Here is a 17,302-nt window from a genome sequence, read left to right on the forward strand (position 1 = left end):
TCCCCCATATGCCGTGCGATGATCATTTGAAAGCTGCAGAATGCTGACATCAGCTGGGAGAGACGTCATATTAAGCTGCTGCTTTTCATCAGCATCCGGTATAGATTCTTCAGACTGGCTAGTTTTACAAATGAAACAAGACCCAGGACAGATACGTTTTGATGTGTCATGGGAAGAGCCCATTGAGTACTTGCCACAAACACCACCTGCCTGTCAAAACTTCCCTGTCTCACCTGCAGGATGAAGTCCAGTTGTCAGAGTCCAGTTCATTAATCTATTCGTTTAGCAAATATTTGTTAAGCATCTACTATGCGGTGAGTGGGCACTGCCAGTGCTGGAGATGAGTCCAGGGTTCAAGGCCTCCCATGACACTCCCTCTAACACTCTGCCACCATGAACCGGGCAGAGCACTGTGCTCCCAGCCCTCCAGGGCCCCTGTCCTCCCACCGTCCTCTCGTAAAGGGATTCACTCACCTAGCCCCACCCTTCATTCAAGGCACCGTCCTGCCTCCACCATCAAGCTCTGCGCAGCCGCCCCTGGAAACAGTGATCTGCCTCCTGCTCCCTCTCAGCTCCCAGGGAACGGAGCGGCCACAACCACTGTTCTCAGTCTTTTGCTGCCAGGACACACTCTCAGGCCAGGCCATCAGGTGGCCTGATAGTACATGTGATGCCCGGCTGCCTGACCCTCCAACCTCCGATTCCAAAGAACACGAAGAAGCATCGGCCAGGATGGTGGATTAGCATATGCATGACCTTGAATCCAGTCTAATTTAAGTCAATCCTTCACAAACATGATGTTCTATTTTTAGGAGGCAGCTGCCCACAACACAGCTCACCACTCAGCAGCGTGTCCACGGCCGCCCTGCTGTCAAGAGCTGAGGCCTCCTACAGTATCAGCATTCAGCCTTGGGTTACTGGTGACGTTTGCACAGGCTGACTTTGTCCACTGGACTGTAAATGTCTTCTGCATGGGGACAATGTCCTTTCTTTCTTTGTATCCTCCATAGCACTCAGCACAAGATCCAGTGTTTTGGTAAGGATTTCTATCCTTTCTTGTTTTTGTTTTTCCTTATTACAATGACACAATTATCAAGCACCTAATGCACTCTTTTCTCCAAGAATCGCCCTGCCTCGTGATGGACAGCCCCTGATACTGCAAGAAGCTCTTCTGAGTGGTATGGAACAGACCTATATCATTTGAGCGTGTGGCTTTGCCCTAGGCATTCCAGAAACTAGCAATGATATGCCCTAAAGCAGTAAGTGATTTCCTTTTAGATCCTTGTGCCACAGCTGGGCAAGGCTCCCCCCATGTACCCGAAACACTAGCATTCCAAGGGCAGGAGGGGAAAGGCGATTAGAAAAGGCACTGGTCTGAGGACAATTAAATGTAGTACCGGGAGAGGGCAATCCAGAAATGAAAACCACCCTCGGCCACCCTGAATCCCAGGCCATCCCTAGGTCCTCTATGGGCTCCTTTCTCTGTGGCCCTTTCCCCAGCGCCCAGGACTCCCGGGTGAAGAATGGGCCCAGCTGGGTGGAGACGTCGCCATCTGCCTGAGCCCTAACCGCCTAACCAGTCATGAGGATCTAAAAGGCAGCATTTTCAGGAAAAAGCAGCATATACTTCTATTTTCAGAAAGCAATATAATATTCAAAATAGTTAACAAACTATTAAATTAGTTAAAAGGTGTCTAAAATTCCCAGAAAGCTAAAATTACAATGTAGATCTGGTGAAAGGGGACATATTACATCCATAAAGGGTTTGAAAGTGGTGCAATCAGTAGTTTTATTTTTGTTTTTTTTTTATTAAGGTTATGAAAGTTAACATCCTTGTGAAATTACAGTTGTACATCATTATTAGTCGTGTTATAGGTACACCACTTCACCCCTAGTGCCCTCCCCCCACCCCTCGTTTCCCCTGGTAACCACCAATCAATTCTCTTTGTCTATATGTTAACTTCCATCTATGAGTGGAGTCATACAGAGTTCGTCTTTCTCTATCTGGCTTATTTCACTCAACATAATACCCTCAAGGTCTATCCATGTTGTTGTGAATGGGATGACTTTGTCCTTTTTTATGGCTGAGTAGTATTTCATTGTATATATATACCACATCTTCTTTATCCAATCATCAGTTGCTGGGCACTTAGGTTGGTTCCATGACTTGGCTATTGTGAATAATGCTGCGATGAACATAGGGGTGCAAAGAACTTTTGGAATTGCTGATTTCAGGTTCTTAGGATAGATACCCAGTAGTGGGATGGCTGGGTCATAAGGTATTTCTATTCTTAATTTTTTGAGGAATCTCCATACTGTTTTCCATGGTGGCTGCACCAGTTTGCATTCCCACCAACAGTGTATGAGAGTTCCCTTTTCTTCACAGCCTCTCCAACATTTGTCACTCTTGGTTTTGGATATTTTGCCATTCTAACAGGTGTAAGGTGATATCTTAGTGTAGTTTTGATTTGCATTTCCCTGATGATTAGTGATGATGAACATTTTTTCATGTGTCTATTGGCCGTCCGTATATCTTCTTTGGAGAAATATCTGTTCACGTCCCCTGCCCATTTGTAATTGGGTTGTTTGATTTTTTTTTTTTTTAAAGATTTTATTTTTTTTTTTTCCTTCTTCTCCCCAAAGCCCCCAGGTACATAGTTGCATATTCTTAGTTGTGGGTCCTTCTAGTTGTGGCATGTGGGACGCCGCCTCAGCGTGGTTTGATGAGCAGTGCCATGTCCGCGCCCAGGATTCGAACTGACGAAACACTGGGCCGCCTGCAGCGGAGCGCGCGAACTTAACCACTCGGCCACGGGGCCAGCCCCGGTTGTTTGATTTTTTTATTGTTGAGTTGTGTGAGTTCTTTGTATATTATGGAGATTAACCCTTTGTCGGATAAATAACTTGTGAATATTTTTTCCCAATTAGTGGGCTGTTTTTTTTGTTTCAATCCTGTTTTCCCTTGCCTTGAAGAAGCTCTTTAGTCTGATGAAGTCCCATTTGTTTATTCTTTCTATTGTTTCCCTCATGTGAGGGGTTATGGTGTCCGAAAAGATTCTTTTGAAGCTAATGTCAAAGAGCGTACTGCCGATATTCTCTTCTAGAAGACTTATTGTTTCAGGCCTAATCTTTAGGTCTTTGATCCATTTTGAGTTTATTTTAGTAAATGGTGAAAAAGAATGGTTGATTTTCATTCTTTTACATGTGGCTGTCCAGTTTTCCCAGCACCATTTGTTGAAGAGATTTTCTTTCCTCCATTGTAGGCCCTCAGCTCCTTTGTCAAAGATTAGCTGTCCATAGATGTGTGGTTTTATTTCTGGGCTTTCAATTCTGTTCCATTGATCTGTGCATCTGTTTTTGTACCAGTACCATGCTGTTTTGATTACTGTAGCTTTGTAGTATGTTTTGAAGTCAGGGATTGTGATGCCTCTGGCTTTCTTCTTCTTTCTCAGGATTGCTTTAGAAATTCGGGGTCTTTTGTTGCCCCATATGAATTTTAGGATTCTTTGTTCAATTTCTGTAAAGAATGACATTGGAATTCTGATTGGGATAGCGCTGAATCTGTAGATTGATTTAGGTTGTATGGACATTTTAACTATGTTTATTCTTCCAATCCATGTGCATGGAATGTCTTTCCATCTCTTTATGTCGTCATCGATTTCTTTCAAGAAGGTCTTGTAGTTTTTCGTTGTATAGATCTTTCACTTCCTTGGCTAAATTTATCCCAAGGTATTTTATTCTTTTTGTTGCGATTGTGAATGGGATTGAGTTCTTGAGATCTTTTTCTGTTAGTTCATTGTTAGCATACAGAAATGCTACTGATTTATGTATGTTGATTTTATACCCTGCAACTTTGCTGTAGTTGTTGATTGTTTCTAATAGTTTTTCTATGGATTCTTTGGGGTTTTCTATATATAAGATCATGTCGTCTGCAAACAGCGAGAGTTTTACTTCTTCGTTGCCTATTTGGATTCCTTTTACTTCTTTTTCCTGCCGAATTGCTCTGGCCAAAACCTCCAGTACTATGTTGAATAAGAGTGGTGAAAGTGGGCACCCTTGTCTTGTTCCTGTTCTGAGAGGGATGGGTTTCAGTTTTCGTCCGTTGAGTATGATGTTGGCTGTGGGTTTGTCATATATGGCCTTTATTATGTTGAGGTGCAATCAGCAGTTTTTGTTGTAATGGAAAAATTCCCTGTTACTTGCATTAAGATGTTCTGTTGTCGAGAGGTCACTGAACACCTGCTGGCTTGATTGGGCTTGATCTGGCCCCAGGGCTCTAACCGCTGAGGTGAGCGTGGAGCTGCGCTCAGTCTCAGCCATGGAAATTACCATGAATTAATGTAAAGCAAACAGAGTCGTTTTGCCATCTGGATATATGTCTAATGTTTTCTTGGGGCAATGAATATATGTGTTTCACAGAGCGATTTCAAATACCACGTATGGGCAACTCTCAATAGGTGGAGCGCTTCTAAGCAGAGAACTGTAAAGTGCAATGTAATGCAGCCTAACAGTCCAATCTTCACCTAGAAAACCTAAAGAGGAACTATCACTATTCTGGTAAAGAGCAGGTGCTCCAGCAAACTCAGTAAGAAGCGCTGACCGCAGGCTCTGGGTGTCCCTGGGCAAGCAGGCGATAAAGACAAGAGCACAGGGAGAGAGAAGAACATCTAAAGAAAAAATGCCCATCACTAAAGTTGAGTTGAATAAGCCTATTCTATTTAGAATAGGTCATACTTTTTAAAAGACACCAACTCAAAGGGTAAATGTTTTAATGAAAAGTAAATTCAGGGGAAATTTAGAGAAAGATTTCCTTAGAGGAAATTTATCAGAATTGTTGCTTTTGAGCTTTTCCATCGCAAAAAGACCCAAACTTCTTTTGGATCTAAGGGAGCCACAGTGCACAAAAAGAATGCAAGATGCTCACAGAACTGACCCCTGATTCTGTCATCCAACTGAATCAACAGAGAAACAGTGAGGCTGGGACTACTGTCATTGGACAGCAACCCCACACCAGCATCTGCGCAGCCTCCTGGCCTCAATGGAAGCCTGTTTTTGTGAAAATGAGTCATGTGGGCTCATGGGGACGGGGTCTCACTCACATGGCTCTGCCAGGTCATCAGGAAGGAGCAAGTTCTAGGAGACTAATTGTTTTCTTCAAACTCACAAGAGACTGACTTAGAAACCAGGAAGCCAATTATTTAAAAATATTCTCTTCTCAGCAGGACATCTTCTAGGAGAATCATCATTCACTCACTTATCCACGAAAACTTGGTCATTGTCTGTTCTGTTTGGGCACTGGAAACACAGAGCCAACAGGAAGCAGGCCCAGCTTTGAAGAGGCTCTGGCTCCAGGGTGGTCGTCCCAAAGTGTGGTCCTTAGAGCCTGTGTCAGAGTCTCCTGAGCTGCTTGTCAAAAGGCAGATTCCTAGGCCCCACCCTGGACTCATTCTGAGGGTGGAGTTCCAGGAAACGATTCTCTTAAAAGCATCCCAGTGATTCTTTTGCCACAAAAGTTTGTGAAGCTTTAGTCTCATGGTGAGACAGGCGTGTAAATTAAATAATTTCCATCCAAAATATTCTTGGGGACAATAAAAGTTGAGTGATTTCCAGGAGCAACACTCTATACCCTATTCCCTCTTTCCACCCTAAGGAAATGCTCCCCTAAGAAGTCGGGGCTCTTTTTCCCCTTCACAGTGCGGGGGAGTCCCTGACATGCCATCTTCTGGGTACCCATTCTGGGCCACTTCTCACTGACACAGTTCACAACACTCTACCATGTCTAAGAGTGTCGTTTATTTTAGATGTATTTTATAACGGCTGCTTCTTGCTGATACACAGAGGGGGAGAAAGAACAGGAAACTAAAGTTTACTATGGACCTACTATGTGCCACTGTGCTGGGCACTTAAACACATTACCTCGTTTACTCTCACGACAATCACATAAGCAGGGCTGATCATCCCCACTTTACAGATGAGCAAACTGTGGTTCAGAGAAATTAAGGGACTTGCCCAAGGCCACTAGCTAATAAGTAGTCAAGTCAGGATTCAACCTCTGTCCCCAAAGCCCATACTCTCCACACTGGGACACTGTCCGTGTGGATCCTCGCCAATCATCACAGTGCAAGGTCTATGTAGGGAAACCTCATCTGCTACGTATTGGTTGTTTTCAGTTTCCTTCAAGGGGCTTATTGACTCATCTCTTCCTGGGATGAACCAATCTGTAATTCCCATCTGTAGGTGACGATGGTGGTGAGCTGTATCGCCAGGGCCTAACGTGACATCCTGATGAGTAACAGCACACACCTGCTGGCTTAGCTCTAATCTGCCTGCCCCGGGATTGGCAGTCACCCCAGGACAGGCCTGACGGGGTTACCAAGCCTGCGAGCTCTCCAGTGTTGCTTCTACTATCTGCACGTTTGTCTCCCGTATCAAACTGTGACTTCCTTGAAGACAGAACTATGTTGAGCTGTCTTAGTAACTGCTTTCCTTGGTACATCCCCGACTCCTGGGAGATACTTCCAATAGGCTGTTGGAGAACACAAGCTTATTGAGGAGAGGGACTTCCTTTTCTCATCACAGCATCCCCAGAGCTCAGCGCAGTGCCAGACTTTCAAACAACTGTGGATGGGATCTCTCACCCTGAAATCCGAGCAAGCCTGTTCAAATGCAACCAGAAATCTACACTAGCTCTTCTTCCGAGTAACTCATTTCAATTTTAAAAAGCTTTTTGAGGGGCTTCTCCATGCCTCATGCTTTGTTAGGTGATGCAACATGCCTGGACCCACTCGATTATTTCAGCACGATTCTAAGAGATTGCCTGTGGTGGTGACTGAAGGACCTGGCTGAACCCGCCACTGATTGCTGCCAACAGGGGGCTACAGCGAGCGGCGGAGGGGTCCTGGGAGAGGCTGTGCTGCAGCCAGGAGCCAAGAATAAAACAAGGAACCCAGGACTTACACCCACCACGGGCGAAGGAACATGGGGTTCCCAGCCCTTCGGGGGGGCTCACTCTCCAGTTGGGAAAACTCAACCTTCACATCCAACAGGTGAGGGCGTGACCTCAGGGAAAACGAGGGGCCGGTGAGCAGTTCTGAAGTTCTGCACCAGGCTCCCGGAGGTATGGTGGGAGGGAGCAACTTTTAAATCATCAACCAGAAGCACGACGGACATTCGAAGGGTTTGGGGTTCCCTGACTAGGAACCTTGTCTTTTATTCCTTTTTGAATCTCTTCCTCACCCCTAACGAGACTCTAAAGCACACAGAAGGCATTTAATAAATGTTGTCAACTAACCAGAGGATTGTCTCATGGCAGCCATGAAAAAAATGCAAAGCAACCCATTGTTAGAAGCAGCAGGACTCTGGGGATAATGAAAGTCTCTCAGCCTTATAAGCTATAAGGTGGCAACAGTTTTGGAAGCGCAGCTGCTCCGGCTCCACCCATGGAGTTAACCTGAATTCCAGGGAGAAGGAAGGAGACCTCTGAGAGAGCCTGCTGCTGTCAGGGAGCTGTAAACAGGCACCAGTCAGGGCTTCCAAATTAAATCAGAGATTAGACACAGGGAAGCAGCGCCAAGCCCGAGTGACGGGCCAGGAAACATTAAATATCTAATTAAAGATCACAGTGTCTTCCAAGAATGGGACTTGGTTATTTTTTCTCTTTCAGCCCAACAGCCCAAACACATCTTAAAGTAAATAAAGTTTAGTTTCATAATATTTAGTTTTAGTTCATGCATTTTTTTCTCTACCAACACAAAAAAGTGCAGTTCCCAAAGGTGGAATCAACCACATTTTTATGGCTACACCGCTTTTGGACTCAAGAATAACAGTCATGGAGCAGAGCAGCTTTTCTAACCCCATTTTGCCAGGAGTCCTGGACACAAACAAAAATACTCTCTGGAAAAATTGCCTTTTCCTATTACCCAATACTCACTCCTTTTTCCTTATTCATTGCAAAGTCCTTCTCTTGTCCCATAAGCGAAATACGGTAGTGAGCACACTGAACACTGGCCGGTTCTGACCAGTCAGCAGGGCCCGGCCAGCGTGCTGTGCTGAGAGCGGTGAGGTGAGGACAGGCTCGGTGGGAAGGGGTCACGATAGACTGGTTAGCGATGGCTGTAGTGGGCGGGGGCGGCCGGGCAGTGAAAGGTGTTGCTCTGCCCAACCCCAATCTCCTGGAACCGTGAGAGGCTTCTCGGCTGTGGGTTCTCTTGGTTGCATGTATGAAACCGTGCTAAACTTAAACCTGTGCCCCAGCTGTCTGCAGCTTGCCGCCTGCTGCTCCTCAGGTATAAAGCCTGGTGCTCTGGCTTGAAGCGGGAGCTCAGAGCTCTGACCATGGCTGCCAGCGTGGGCGCTCATCCTACCACTGGAGCGCCTTGAATTTCCAAATCTGAAGAGCCTGATACCACCGGCCATCTAAAATAAGTCCACTGTCACTTCACCGATGAGTCCAGATCCTGGGCCGCTGCATCGATGCTGAAGTTATTTCCCTTTTTTAGTCTGATGCTAGGTCCTCAGTGAAAATTTCTACTCTAATATGATTTTACTTATCTATATTTAGTATTTCAGTTTAATTAAATTTTTCAAGGATAAAACAGGAAGAAAGAACCAAAATAAAAGATGAGGTGTGCTCTGAACCAAGAGATCAAAAGCCTTTTTCCTTCCTAAGACGAAGTCTCCAGCCCACTAAATAGAGCCCTCGCCCTGGGCGCCTGGGGCATTCATCACCTAAGGGGTAGCTCCCCACAGGATTAGGATGGTGCCCCTTAAAGATACCGTCCCTGGAAAGCACCAGCGGTTAAGTTCCTTCCCAAGGCAGTAATAACCCAGCCCCCATCCAGAACAATCCATCCCTACATGAAAGCTTCGGAGAATTGAAAAGTTCCATGTCCGATCTACAAATAGTCCTCTCACTGAGCCCAGTCTGACAACACGGAAGTGTGTGAAAGCCATGCTCAGAAAGGGCCCCACCATATAACCCTGCTTATCACTTCCAGTAGAAGAACAGGGGTTCCCGATTTCCTCTGGATAGGTCCCAGAGGCCTGCCCCTAGGATAAACCTTGAAAATGGATCTTCCTCCCATCAGGACACAGCTTAACAGCATAGCATTCACTTCCTAAGTCCAAATTCTGGTTCCCATCCATCATTATGCATGCAAGTAAACTGGATAGTGTCATGATTATTCTAAAAGTGGTCTTTCCAACAGAGGCTGCCATATCCTGTTGGATTCTTTTCCTTTCTAGAACCATTGTCTACAATAAAAGCCCACTTGGAATCCCAAAAGGAAACTAACATTAATTGAATGCCAGTTTTGTACTAAACATTTCGATGTGTGTTATATGCTTTAGTTCTCCAACAACCATATGAGGTAAATGTTATTATTCCATTCTTATAACTCAGGGAACATATCTCAAAAAGGTTAGGTAACTTGCCTATGGTCACACGAGTAGTTAGTAGCAAAAGTAGGGTTTGAATCCAGGTTTGATTCCAAAGTTGACTCACTCTCCAGCAAACATTGTTTCCAAACCAAAAAAGAATCACATAAGAACAAAAGATGTGATAGCTTGCATTACTGTTCAGCAAATATTTCCTTCCCTCCCTATCTCAGTGTGAGTGGAGTAGACCTCCCCATCCCATGGATGTTGGACTTGGTCATATGATTTGCTTTGACCAACAGAATATTAGTGACTGTGTCATGAGCAGGGGCCTTAGCATGGTTGCATGGCTTGGCTTGGCTCTTGTGCACATGCTACTCACCACAATAAGAATACACCCTGGATAGCACTACTTCAAGCAGGGCAAGTGAGTCCTAGATTAGTCAAACTGCAGTTGATCTGCAGACCTGTGATCAAAAATAACAGCTAAAATTTTTCCAAATTTGATTAAAACTATAAACCAACAGGTCCAGGAAGCTCAACGAACCCCAGGTGCAATATTTATGTCATTAGAATTGGAGGGGACGCTTGGTGGCGTGTTTTGCTCTTGAAAAGAAATGGTGAGAGCCTTCAGAAAGCAAAAGGAGAAACAGAAAGGAGGAGCCAGGGAGGATGTACGTCAGTCTTTCCTCAACCTCTAGACGTCAGTAGCATCTATTAAAATCACACCTAATGAAGAGTATGAGAGGAGCGTGGTTGGAGGGAATAAACAGAGGAGCTGAATTCTCATCCAGGCTAATGTAGAAAAACCAGACTCAGCACAGGCAGAGGATCCCAGAGGGCAACGGGAATGGAAGGGTATGCCTCCTTCTCTACAGGTTCAAGGAAATCCAGGAGGAAGGTCTTTAGACAGCACCTGACTGCAGAATCGGGGTTAGCAGCAATTTTCTCTTGATTCCTGAGGTGGGCAGGCACCACCATCTGCACAAGTGCTCAGAGGGGCTAACACAGTAGGTGCCATGAAGCTTAGTCCTCGTCCTGTCCTCTCTCGAAATATTCTTGACAGCCAAAGAAGATTGACCATGAGCTCTTGGGAGGCAATGTAAGAAAAACTTCAAATGTAATGCGCTATTTAATGTACCACCCTAAGCAGCACACACTGTCCACGTCAAAACACTGGAAAAACTTTCCATCGCCTGAAAAGAGCAGTCCTGGAAAAACAAACAGAAAAAAATTCCATCTGGGGGGAAATTCTTCTAAGGAATTAATTTTCACATAAGAATCCAAAGCAGGCACAGAGTAAACAAATGATTGTACACGATGTATCTCTTGTCCTTGAAATGAAGCAAAAAACAAGACGAATTACTCTCAGCCTACAACCATGTTTTGCTTTCTTAGAGGAAGAGTGTGATGTAAGGAATCACCCCAAAATACAAGGCCTAAAGCTGGTAATAATTCACACGCGATGAATTTATCTGCAGGTACTATTACAACTGATTTATCAAACTCATTACAAGAAAGGCAGATTGCTACGAATATGTTACCAACAAGTAACAAACGTCAAAATTAAATGAAACTAGAATTTCTGGCAATGCATTTATCTAATTTATCCAGTCTCTACTAATTTAAGTTGGAGCAGTCCAAAGGACTGTCGAAACTTTAGAGAATGATTATAGCCTTTTAAATCTCCAAGTGATAATGGGTACAAACGCATTATTATTGTTCCAAATTTTAAAGGCTTTAATACACTGACAAGAAAAGCTGCAGTAAGCAAACTGCTGATACAGCTCAATCTTTTGTTTTCCTTTCAAACTGAACCCCTGGAGCCACCCAAATCTATACTAATAAACAGCATTGGGGGAGGAGTGAAGAAAAGGAAAAAAGAGAAAGGAAGGAAGGAAAATATATTTGGGGAAAAAAATAAAAAGCTTAAAATGTCGATGGATATTACGAGAAAAGGAGAGTGTGTTGAGCAAGAGAGCACAGAAACTAAACAGACATGTGCTCTCCCCTTAGAAGAATCAGTCCAGCAATGCACAAAATGAAGGTTTATTCGGATAATATCAAACCCATTTTTCACGTCTACAATAAACATACAGGGCAGATAGAAGAACAAATTAATGTCAAAAGGTCATCACTGGAAAGGAAGACCAGAACGAGAAAGGGCAATGAAGACAGCAGATGGCCCAGGACAAGCCCATGACAAGTGGGAGTGTAACATATTACAAAGGAAGCCACATACACCAGAGGAGAATGAAAGGTTAGCAAGTGAATGGTGTGAATAATGTTGTTAGCTACTGGAGGCAAAATCCATTTATATCCTTACATCACACCATACCTCAAAATAAATCTAGATGGACCAAAAATATTTTTGTTTTTGTTGTAAGCTCGGGCCATAAAGAACTAAATGGAAAAGAGATGGAATCACCAAAGAGTGATATAGGATTGAACTTACTGTGCAAACGTAAGGTTGCATATAAAACATAGCCAAAATGAAAAGGAAAACAATAGCTAAGATAAATTATCCATAAGTAATGGCACCAAACAGTTAAGGTCATTAATACACAAAGAGTTCATACAATGTGATAAGAAACCCAGCAGATAAACAAGCAAAAGACCAACAGGTAATTCACAAAAGAAGTTAAATACAAAATGTTCGATTTCACTGCTTTTCACTAATTGATATTAATTTCTTCATCAAAGAAATTCAGATGGAAAAGAGATATATTTTTATGCTAATTCAGGTTCAGTGAAATGGGTATTCCCTATACACTGTCGATGTGAGTTATGTTGTCTTAAAACATTTTACGGAAAGCAATTCAACATGAGAGATTACCCCAAGATGTTCAAATGTGTTGATCCAGTATTTTCACTATTAGAAATATATCTGCCAAAAATCTAGAATGTAGGAGGAAAACACCACAAGAAAAAGATAAGTGCTATATCATCTCTAATAGCAAAAAAATTACCCAAATATCCAAAAGGAAATGATTAACAAAATTATAGTTTACCACTTTAATGATGTATTATGTATTTTTAACATCACTTAGAAAAGTTTCATAGGAACATGGAAAAATACTTGCTACAATATTAAGTAGAAAATGCAATATTCAAATTGGTACACAATATAATATTTATGCTTTACTTCTTTAAAAACAGTATACAATGAGTAGATTGGAAAGAAATACACCGATTTATTCAACAGTGAAAAGGTTTGTGTGGCAACAATGTTTCTTTCCCTTTCTTCTCTGTATTTTCCATATTGTCTACACTGTCTGCAGAGTACAAGGCAGCCAACGGGTCACAGCAGCCTGGCCCAGACCTCAAGATCTGCCTCTGAGCCATCGTGTAACCTCAGAAAATAATTCTAAGGTTCTTTCTCTCCCAAAACATTGAGATAATAGAATCACTCACCTCACATGGCTGTTGTGGAGATTAAATGAGATAACGTGTGTAATGTACCTAGAAACACACACACACACACACACCAGCTTTAACGAGCTTGGGAAAAAATCCTCTGAAATGTCAAAAGTTAAACATTTAGAGGGTTAGCATACTTCATCAGTCTCATTCAATAATTAGAAGTGGCATCCTGGTTTATAGAAAATAACTGATGTAATGGTGAGAGAAAAAGCAGACAATGCTAAAAGTTATGTTTTAATATTCGCAAATTATATTTTCTCTAGAAACACCGGAATTTTATACCAACCTATCAAACGTTATTTTGGAATTTGAGAAATTGATAATAGATAGGCCAAGTATTCAAATGATACTTTTTGTATAAATACAGTGAGTGGCAACATAATGTATGAGACGTAAACGTATGACAAGAAAAAGTGAAAGATCCCGTCCACCTCACACAGTGGATGAAGACCTCGGGGCTCGCTCTGGGTCTTAGAGCTCACTTGAACACACCTTTGAACACTTAAGACTTAGCCTTTACTTCCAGGGTAAATACAAATAGATAAGTCAATGTCTTTTCCCTTTTTCCTAGAAATTATGGGTGGGGGGGAATGAGAATGAAAAAGAAAACACAAATACTTTCTTCTGCTAAATTAGGAGACAAAAACAACATCCAGATAAGGGCTGTCAAGAGCAGCAGAGATGCAGCAGAAGCTGTGCAGGAGAAAGCACAGAGAACGCACAGCTGGAGTGGTCCAGAGAGCTGGGGCAGGTATTAGGAAGTGGGGGAACCACCTAAGTCAAAGGTGAACCTAGTTGGATGCTGGAACAATGACAAGGGCTACTAGCAAAAGTCTGTCTGCTTGGTTCAGAGAGGCCAAAGAGAGAGGGCTCCACAAAGCATCACTCGGAGCTGATTTGCAGGAATCACTCTCTGCAGCAGCAGAGGAGGGAGCCTCTGAGTTCCCTAGCGCACCGCCCCCACGGACCACCTGCAGATATCTACCTTGTCTCCTTTCAGTGGTGAACGATAAAAAGGAAGCTAGCACGCAGCATCTGAACAAGGCGTTACAAGGAACAAATTAGGGGAAAAACAGCAAAACTATCAAGAGATAAATAATACTCACTAGAAAGTTATCAAGGAATACATAAAAATTACGATCCAATATTTCACCATGAATTAAAAAATATATATGAAGCCATCATCCCCATGAAAGAAGAAAAGAAAGCAGAAATTCAAAAACTCAGGAGTGAGATAAGAAGACAGCAGGAAGAGATGAAATATGAAAAACTCAGGAAAGCAGAACAAAAATCACGGAAGTTAAAATAAAATTGATGGAAACAGTGAAGAAAACATACTATGGAAGTCACTGTAAGAAACCAGAGAAAGTGAGCACAAACAGAAATAAAGGATTTTTTTAAATATTAGAAAATGGTAGATATAAGAGAGAGTCAAAAGTGATCTATCACACTTTACATTTAAAATGAGTTGCTAAAGAAAACCAGCCTGGTGCAAAGGTAAAGAGAATAAACTGACTCAGAATCCTTCCTCAGTAAGTTGCTACTTACTCGCTATGTGACTTACGACAAGTCTCTTTACCACTTTCTGTCGTGGTTTCCCCATCACTACAATGAGGATCATAACAGTACCTACTCATAGGGTTGTTATGAAGACCAAGGGACTTAAAATGTGGTAAGAGGCTGGAACAGTGCCTGGCACATACCAGGCAACGTCTAAGTGTTTGTTAAATTTAAAAATAATAATAAGTAAACAATGGACATAGCGACAGAAACTAGAATGGTGCGTGCAGGGGCTGGGAGTGGGGAGAAGGGGGATTTTTTGTTAGTGGTTATAAGAGGTTCAGCTTTGCAGGATGCGAAGCGTTCTGGAGATTGGTGCACAACAGCGTGAACATACTGAACACTACTGAACTATACACTTAAGAATAGTTAAGATGGTAAAGTTTATGTTACGTATATTTTACTACAATTTTTGAAACTATTACTTATCTTGACTACAGAGGTTTTTTACATTGGTGTAGTGCATGGGGTAATGGTAAGTAGGCCAATTATCTGAAATCCAAAACATTAACAATAGCAGGATATTTCTTTAAATTTCCCGGTGAGTTCTCTGAGCAAGGCTCCTCCCGCCCCTCCCTGCATAGCCTCTCTTTTCTATCCTATAGGAGGCAAAAACATCTCCTGAGGAAGCATCCTCCCTCCCAAACTAGAGACGGGCCTGAGAAAATGAACACTGATAAATGCTGGAAACAGAGGGCGGGGATATGGGGGAGAGGGGCTGACCAGGAAAAGGTTGCAGAACTGCCTCTGGGGCCCTGGGTAGGTTGGAAACCACACATTTTGAAAGCATAATAGTCTGTCAAAGATTTCTGGGCAGTTTTTGAGTGGGAGACGTAGGCTCTGAAATGTTGGCATTTCTGGGACATTGTGATGGATAGAGGAGATGAGATGGCATATTTAGGATCTGGCGCTCTCTCCCCAAATTCAGAACATGTGATCACTGAAATGGCATTAGAATGGCAGACTATGCTCCCAGCATTTCATTCTAAGAAAAATGTTTTTATCTGTAATTTAATTTGTATGCTTCGCAGGGTTGGGAAGATGGTAGCTGCTGAAAATGTAAGCTATGCGGCCAGATATGTTTTCCTTTATAACTAAGTTGCCAAGGAATACATAGGCCAAAATTAAACCCATTTACAGTAATTGGCACGCCTTGGAGCACTGGTGACATCTCACATTCTTTACCCTGATTGATTCACTGGCCCCTAGGCTTAATCTTGTAAATTACTTTCAGTAGGCATGGCATACATCCTCAATTATTTTTTTTTCTTAAATTAGCATCAACCTTGTCGTCAATTGACATTTTCTCCAACTCTCTGGAGATGTCCACTTCACCATCAGAACAAAAGTGTAAGTTACCTGGAGCAGTGTCCCCAGTGAACTGGACAGGAACCCCTCCCCTGCTCTGCTCTGGGGCACTCAGAATCTGAATCCACAAAGGGTGTGACAGGGACAGGCTTTGTGACTCGACCCCTGCCTCTGTCTCCACCTGACCACCCAGCCTGGTGACACAACTGCCTTCTATTCTGTCCCAGTGCCCTTCTCCTGGGAGCCTTTGCAACACCGTTATGTAAACCTTTCAAGCAGATGCATACGGCAGCTTCTCCCCAACCCCAAAGAGGAGTTCTTGCCTCGTACTGAAGCTGGAAATCTTTCCACCGATTACTAAAGAGGAGCAAGAGGGTGGAGGGGGTCACGGGGCTCTCTCAGACTTCTAACTACCCTGTGCCACATCACCTCACCACGGAACAGAGCATCCTTCCCTCCTTTCTTGGCGGTGTTTACTCAGTGTCTTTGGCACTTTGCAATTTCATCAGCCCCAAGGAAACTCCCATCTCTTGGCTTTCTGAGTAACTTTCTAGTCCTGTTTTCCCAAATCACAACCCTACTTCTCACTGATTTTGTGATCTCGTTCCCTATGCCTGTTGAACTCTCTGATCACATCCTTTGAATGAAAGGGGGCATTCATTCAGCCTCCCTGGAGGTTCCGGTGCTGCCTTGGCCCTCATAGGAGGCAGGTCAATCCCACTCAGGCACCAACAAGCACTGCTGTCACAGGCAAGAAGTTCCACAGAACCCCGAGAAGTGCAGGCAACCTCGCCTCAGCCTGCAGCTGACCCGGGCAGCAGAGCAGCTCTGCCTGCCAAGAACTAAGTCCTGCTCTGACGCGCCCGGGGCCACGTCTCCAGAAGGTCCCCAAGTTAGTAAACACATATCATTTAGGCCACTTCCTGGGTAAGAAATGTATGCCTGGTCGCTAGGCTGACAAGTGCACCATTAACATCCATGAACTCTGCCCCTTCTATCACATAAATAATACAAAAGATACGGTTAGTCCCTCCCTAGTGCTTTACCTCCTAAGGAGACAGCTCATCTGAATTTATTAAGATATAAACTACACAGTTTCTTTTCGATTCCAGATACCTGGAGGGAGTTGTCCTTTCAGTTTCCTTGAGTTCCAAGTACTGACACTGCCACCATCCTTGATGGGGAAGGCGGGAAATTCCACACACCCTGTTCTCTCTGCAAATGCGTGGAATCTGAAACATGAAGAGATGAGCAACATGAGACTAGCAAGTGGTATCTGCACACGTCCACTCATTCTCCCAAGACTGAATTTGCTTTCCTGTGGGGCTGAGCATCTGACACGTGTTCACTGCTTTTCCCTGCACCTTGTCAGTTCCCACAAACAAAAGACAGGGAGGCAGACAACAGCAAAGAGTTGTGGACGCGTTGGGATTTTTACTGACAACTCTTCTCTTCATTAGGGGGTAATTAGCTCATGGTATTTATTGACCCAGGAAAAATGATACCCTGTGCTTATAATTATCCTTTTTGTTCCCAGGGTTCAATCACGTCAACACAGTTTTGACAAGTCAAGAGGCTAATGAGGGCCCAGTAGCGCCCACAGCCCTGCGGGTTCAGTGTTGAAAGCTGGTGACAA

At 43.5% G+C, this 17,302-nt stretch overlaps 1 protein-coding gene and 1 long non-coding RNA gene across 2 annotated transcripts in view; one reads left to right on the forward strand and one right to left on the reverse strand.

The window, feature by feature from the left end:
• Positions 1-17,302, reverse strand: part of VWA3B (von Willebrand factor A domain containing 3B) — a 190,129-nt gene that overhangs the window by 142,090 nt on the left and 30,737 nt on the right. Inside the window, exon 7 of the mRNA XM_070512783.1 lies at positions 16,783-16,898. Within this exon, the coding sequence (XP_070368884.1) occupies positions 16,783-16,898 (116 nt within the window). The remainder of the gene's footprint in view (positions 1-16,782; positions 16,899-17,302) is intronic.
• Positions 904-6,356, forward strand: LOC139045485 (uncharacterized). Its single transcript, XR_011503858.1, has 3 exons — positions 904-1,036; positions 1,123-1,178; positions 6,238-6,356. It is a non-coding gene; the product is annotated as an uncharacterized lncRNA (long non-coding RNA).

This window comes from Equus asinus, chromosome 6 (genome assembly GCF_041296235.1).
Source record: "Equus asinus isolate D_3611 breed Donkey chromosome 6, EquAss-T2T_v2, whole genome shotgun sequence".
Classification (NCBI taxonomy): Eukaryota; Metazoa; Chordata; class Mammalia; order Perissodactyla; family Equidae; genus Equus; species Equus asinus.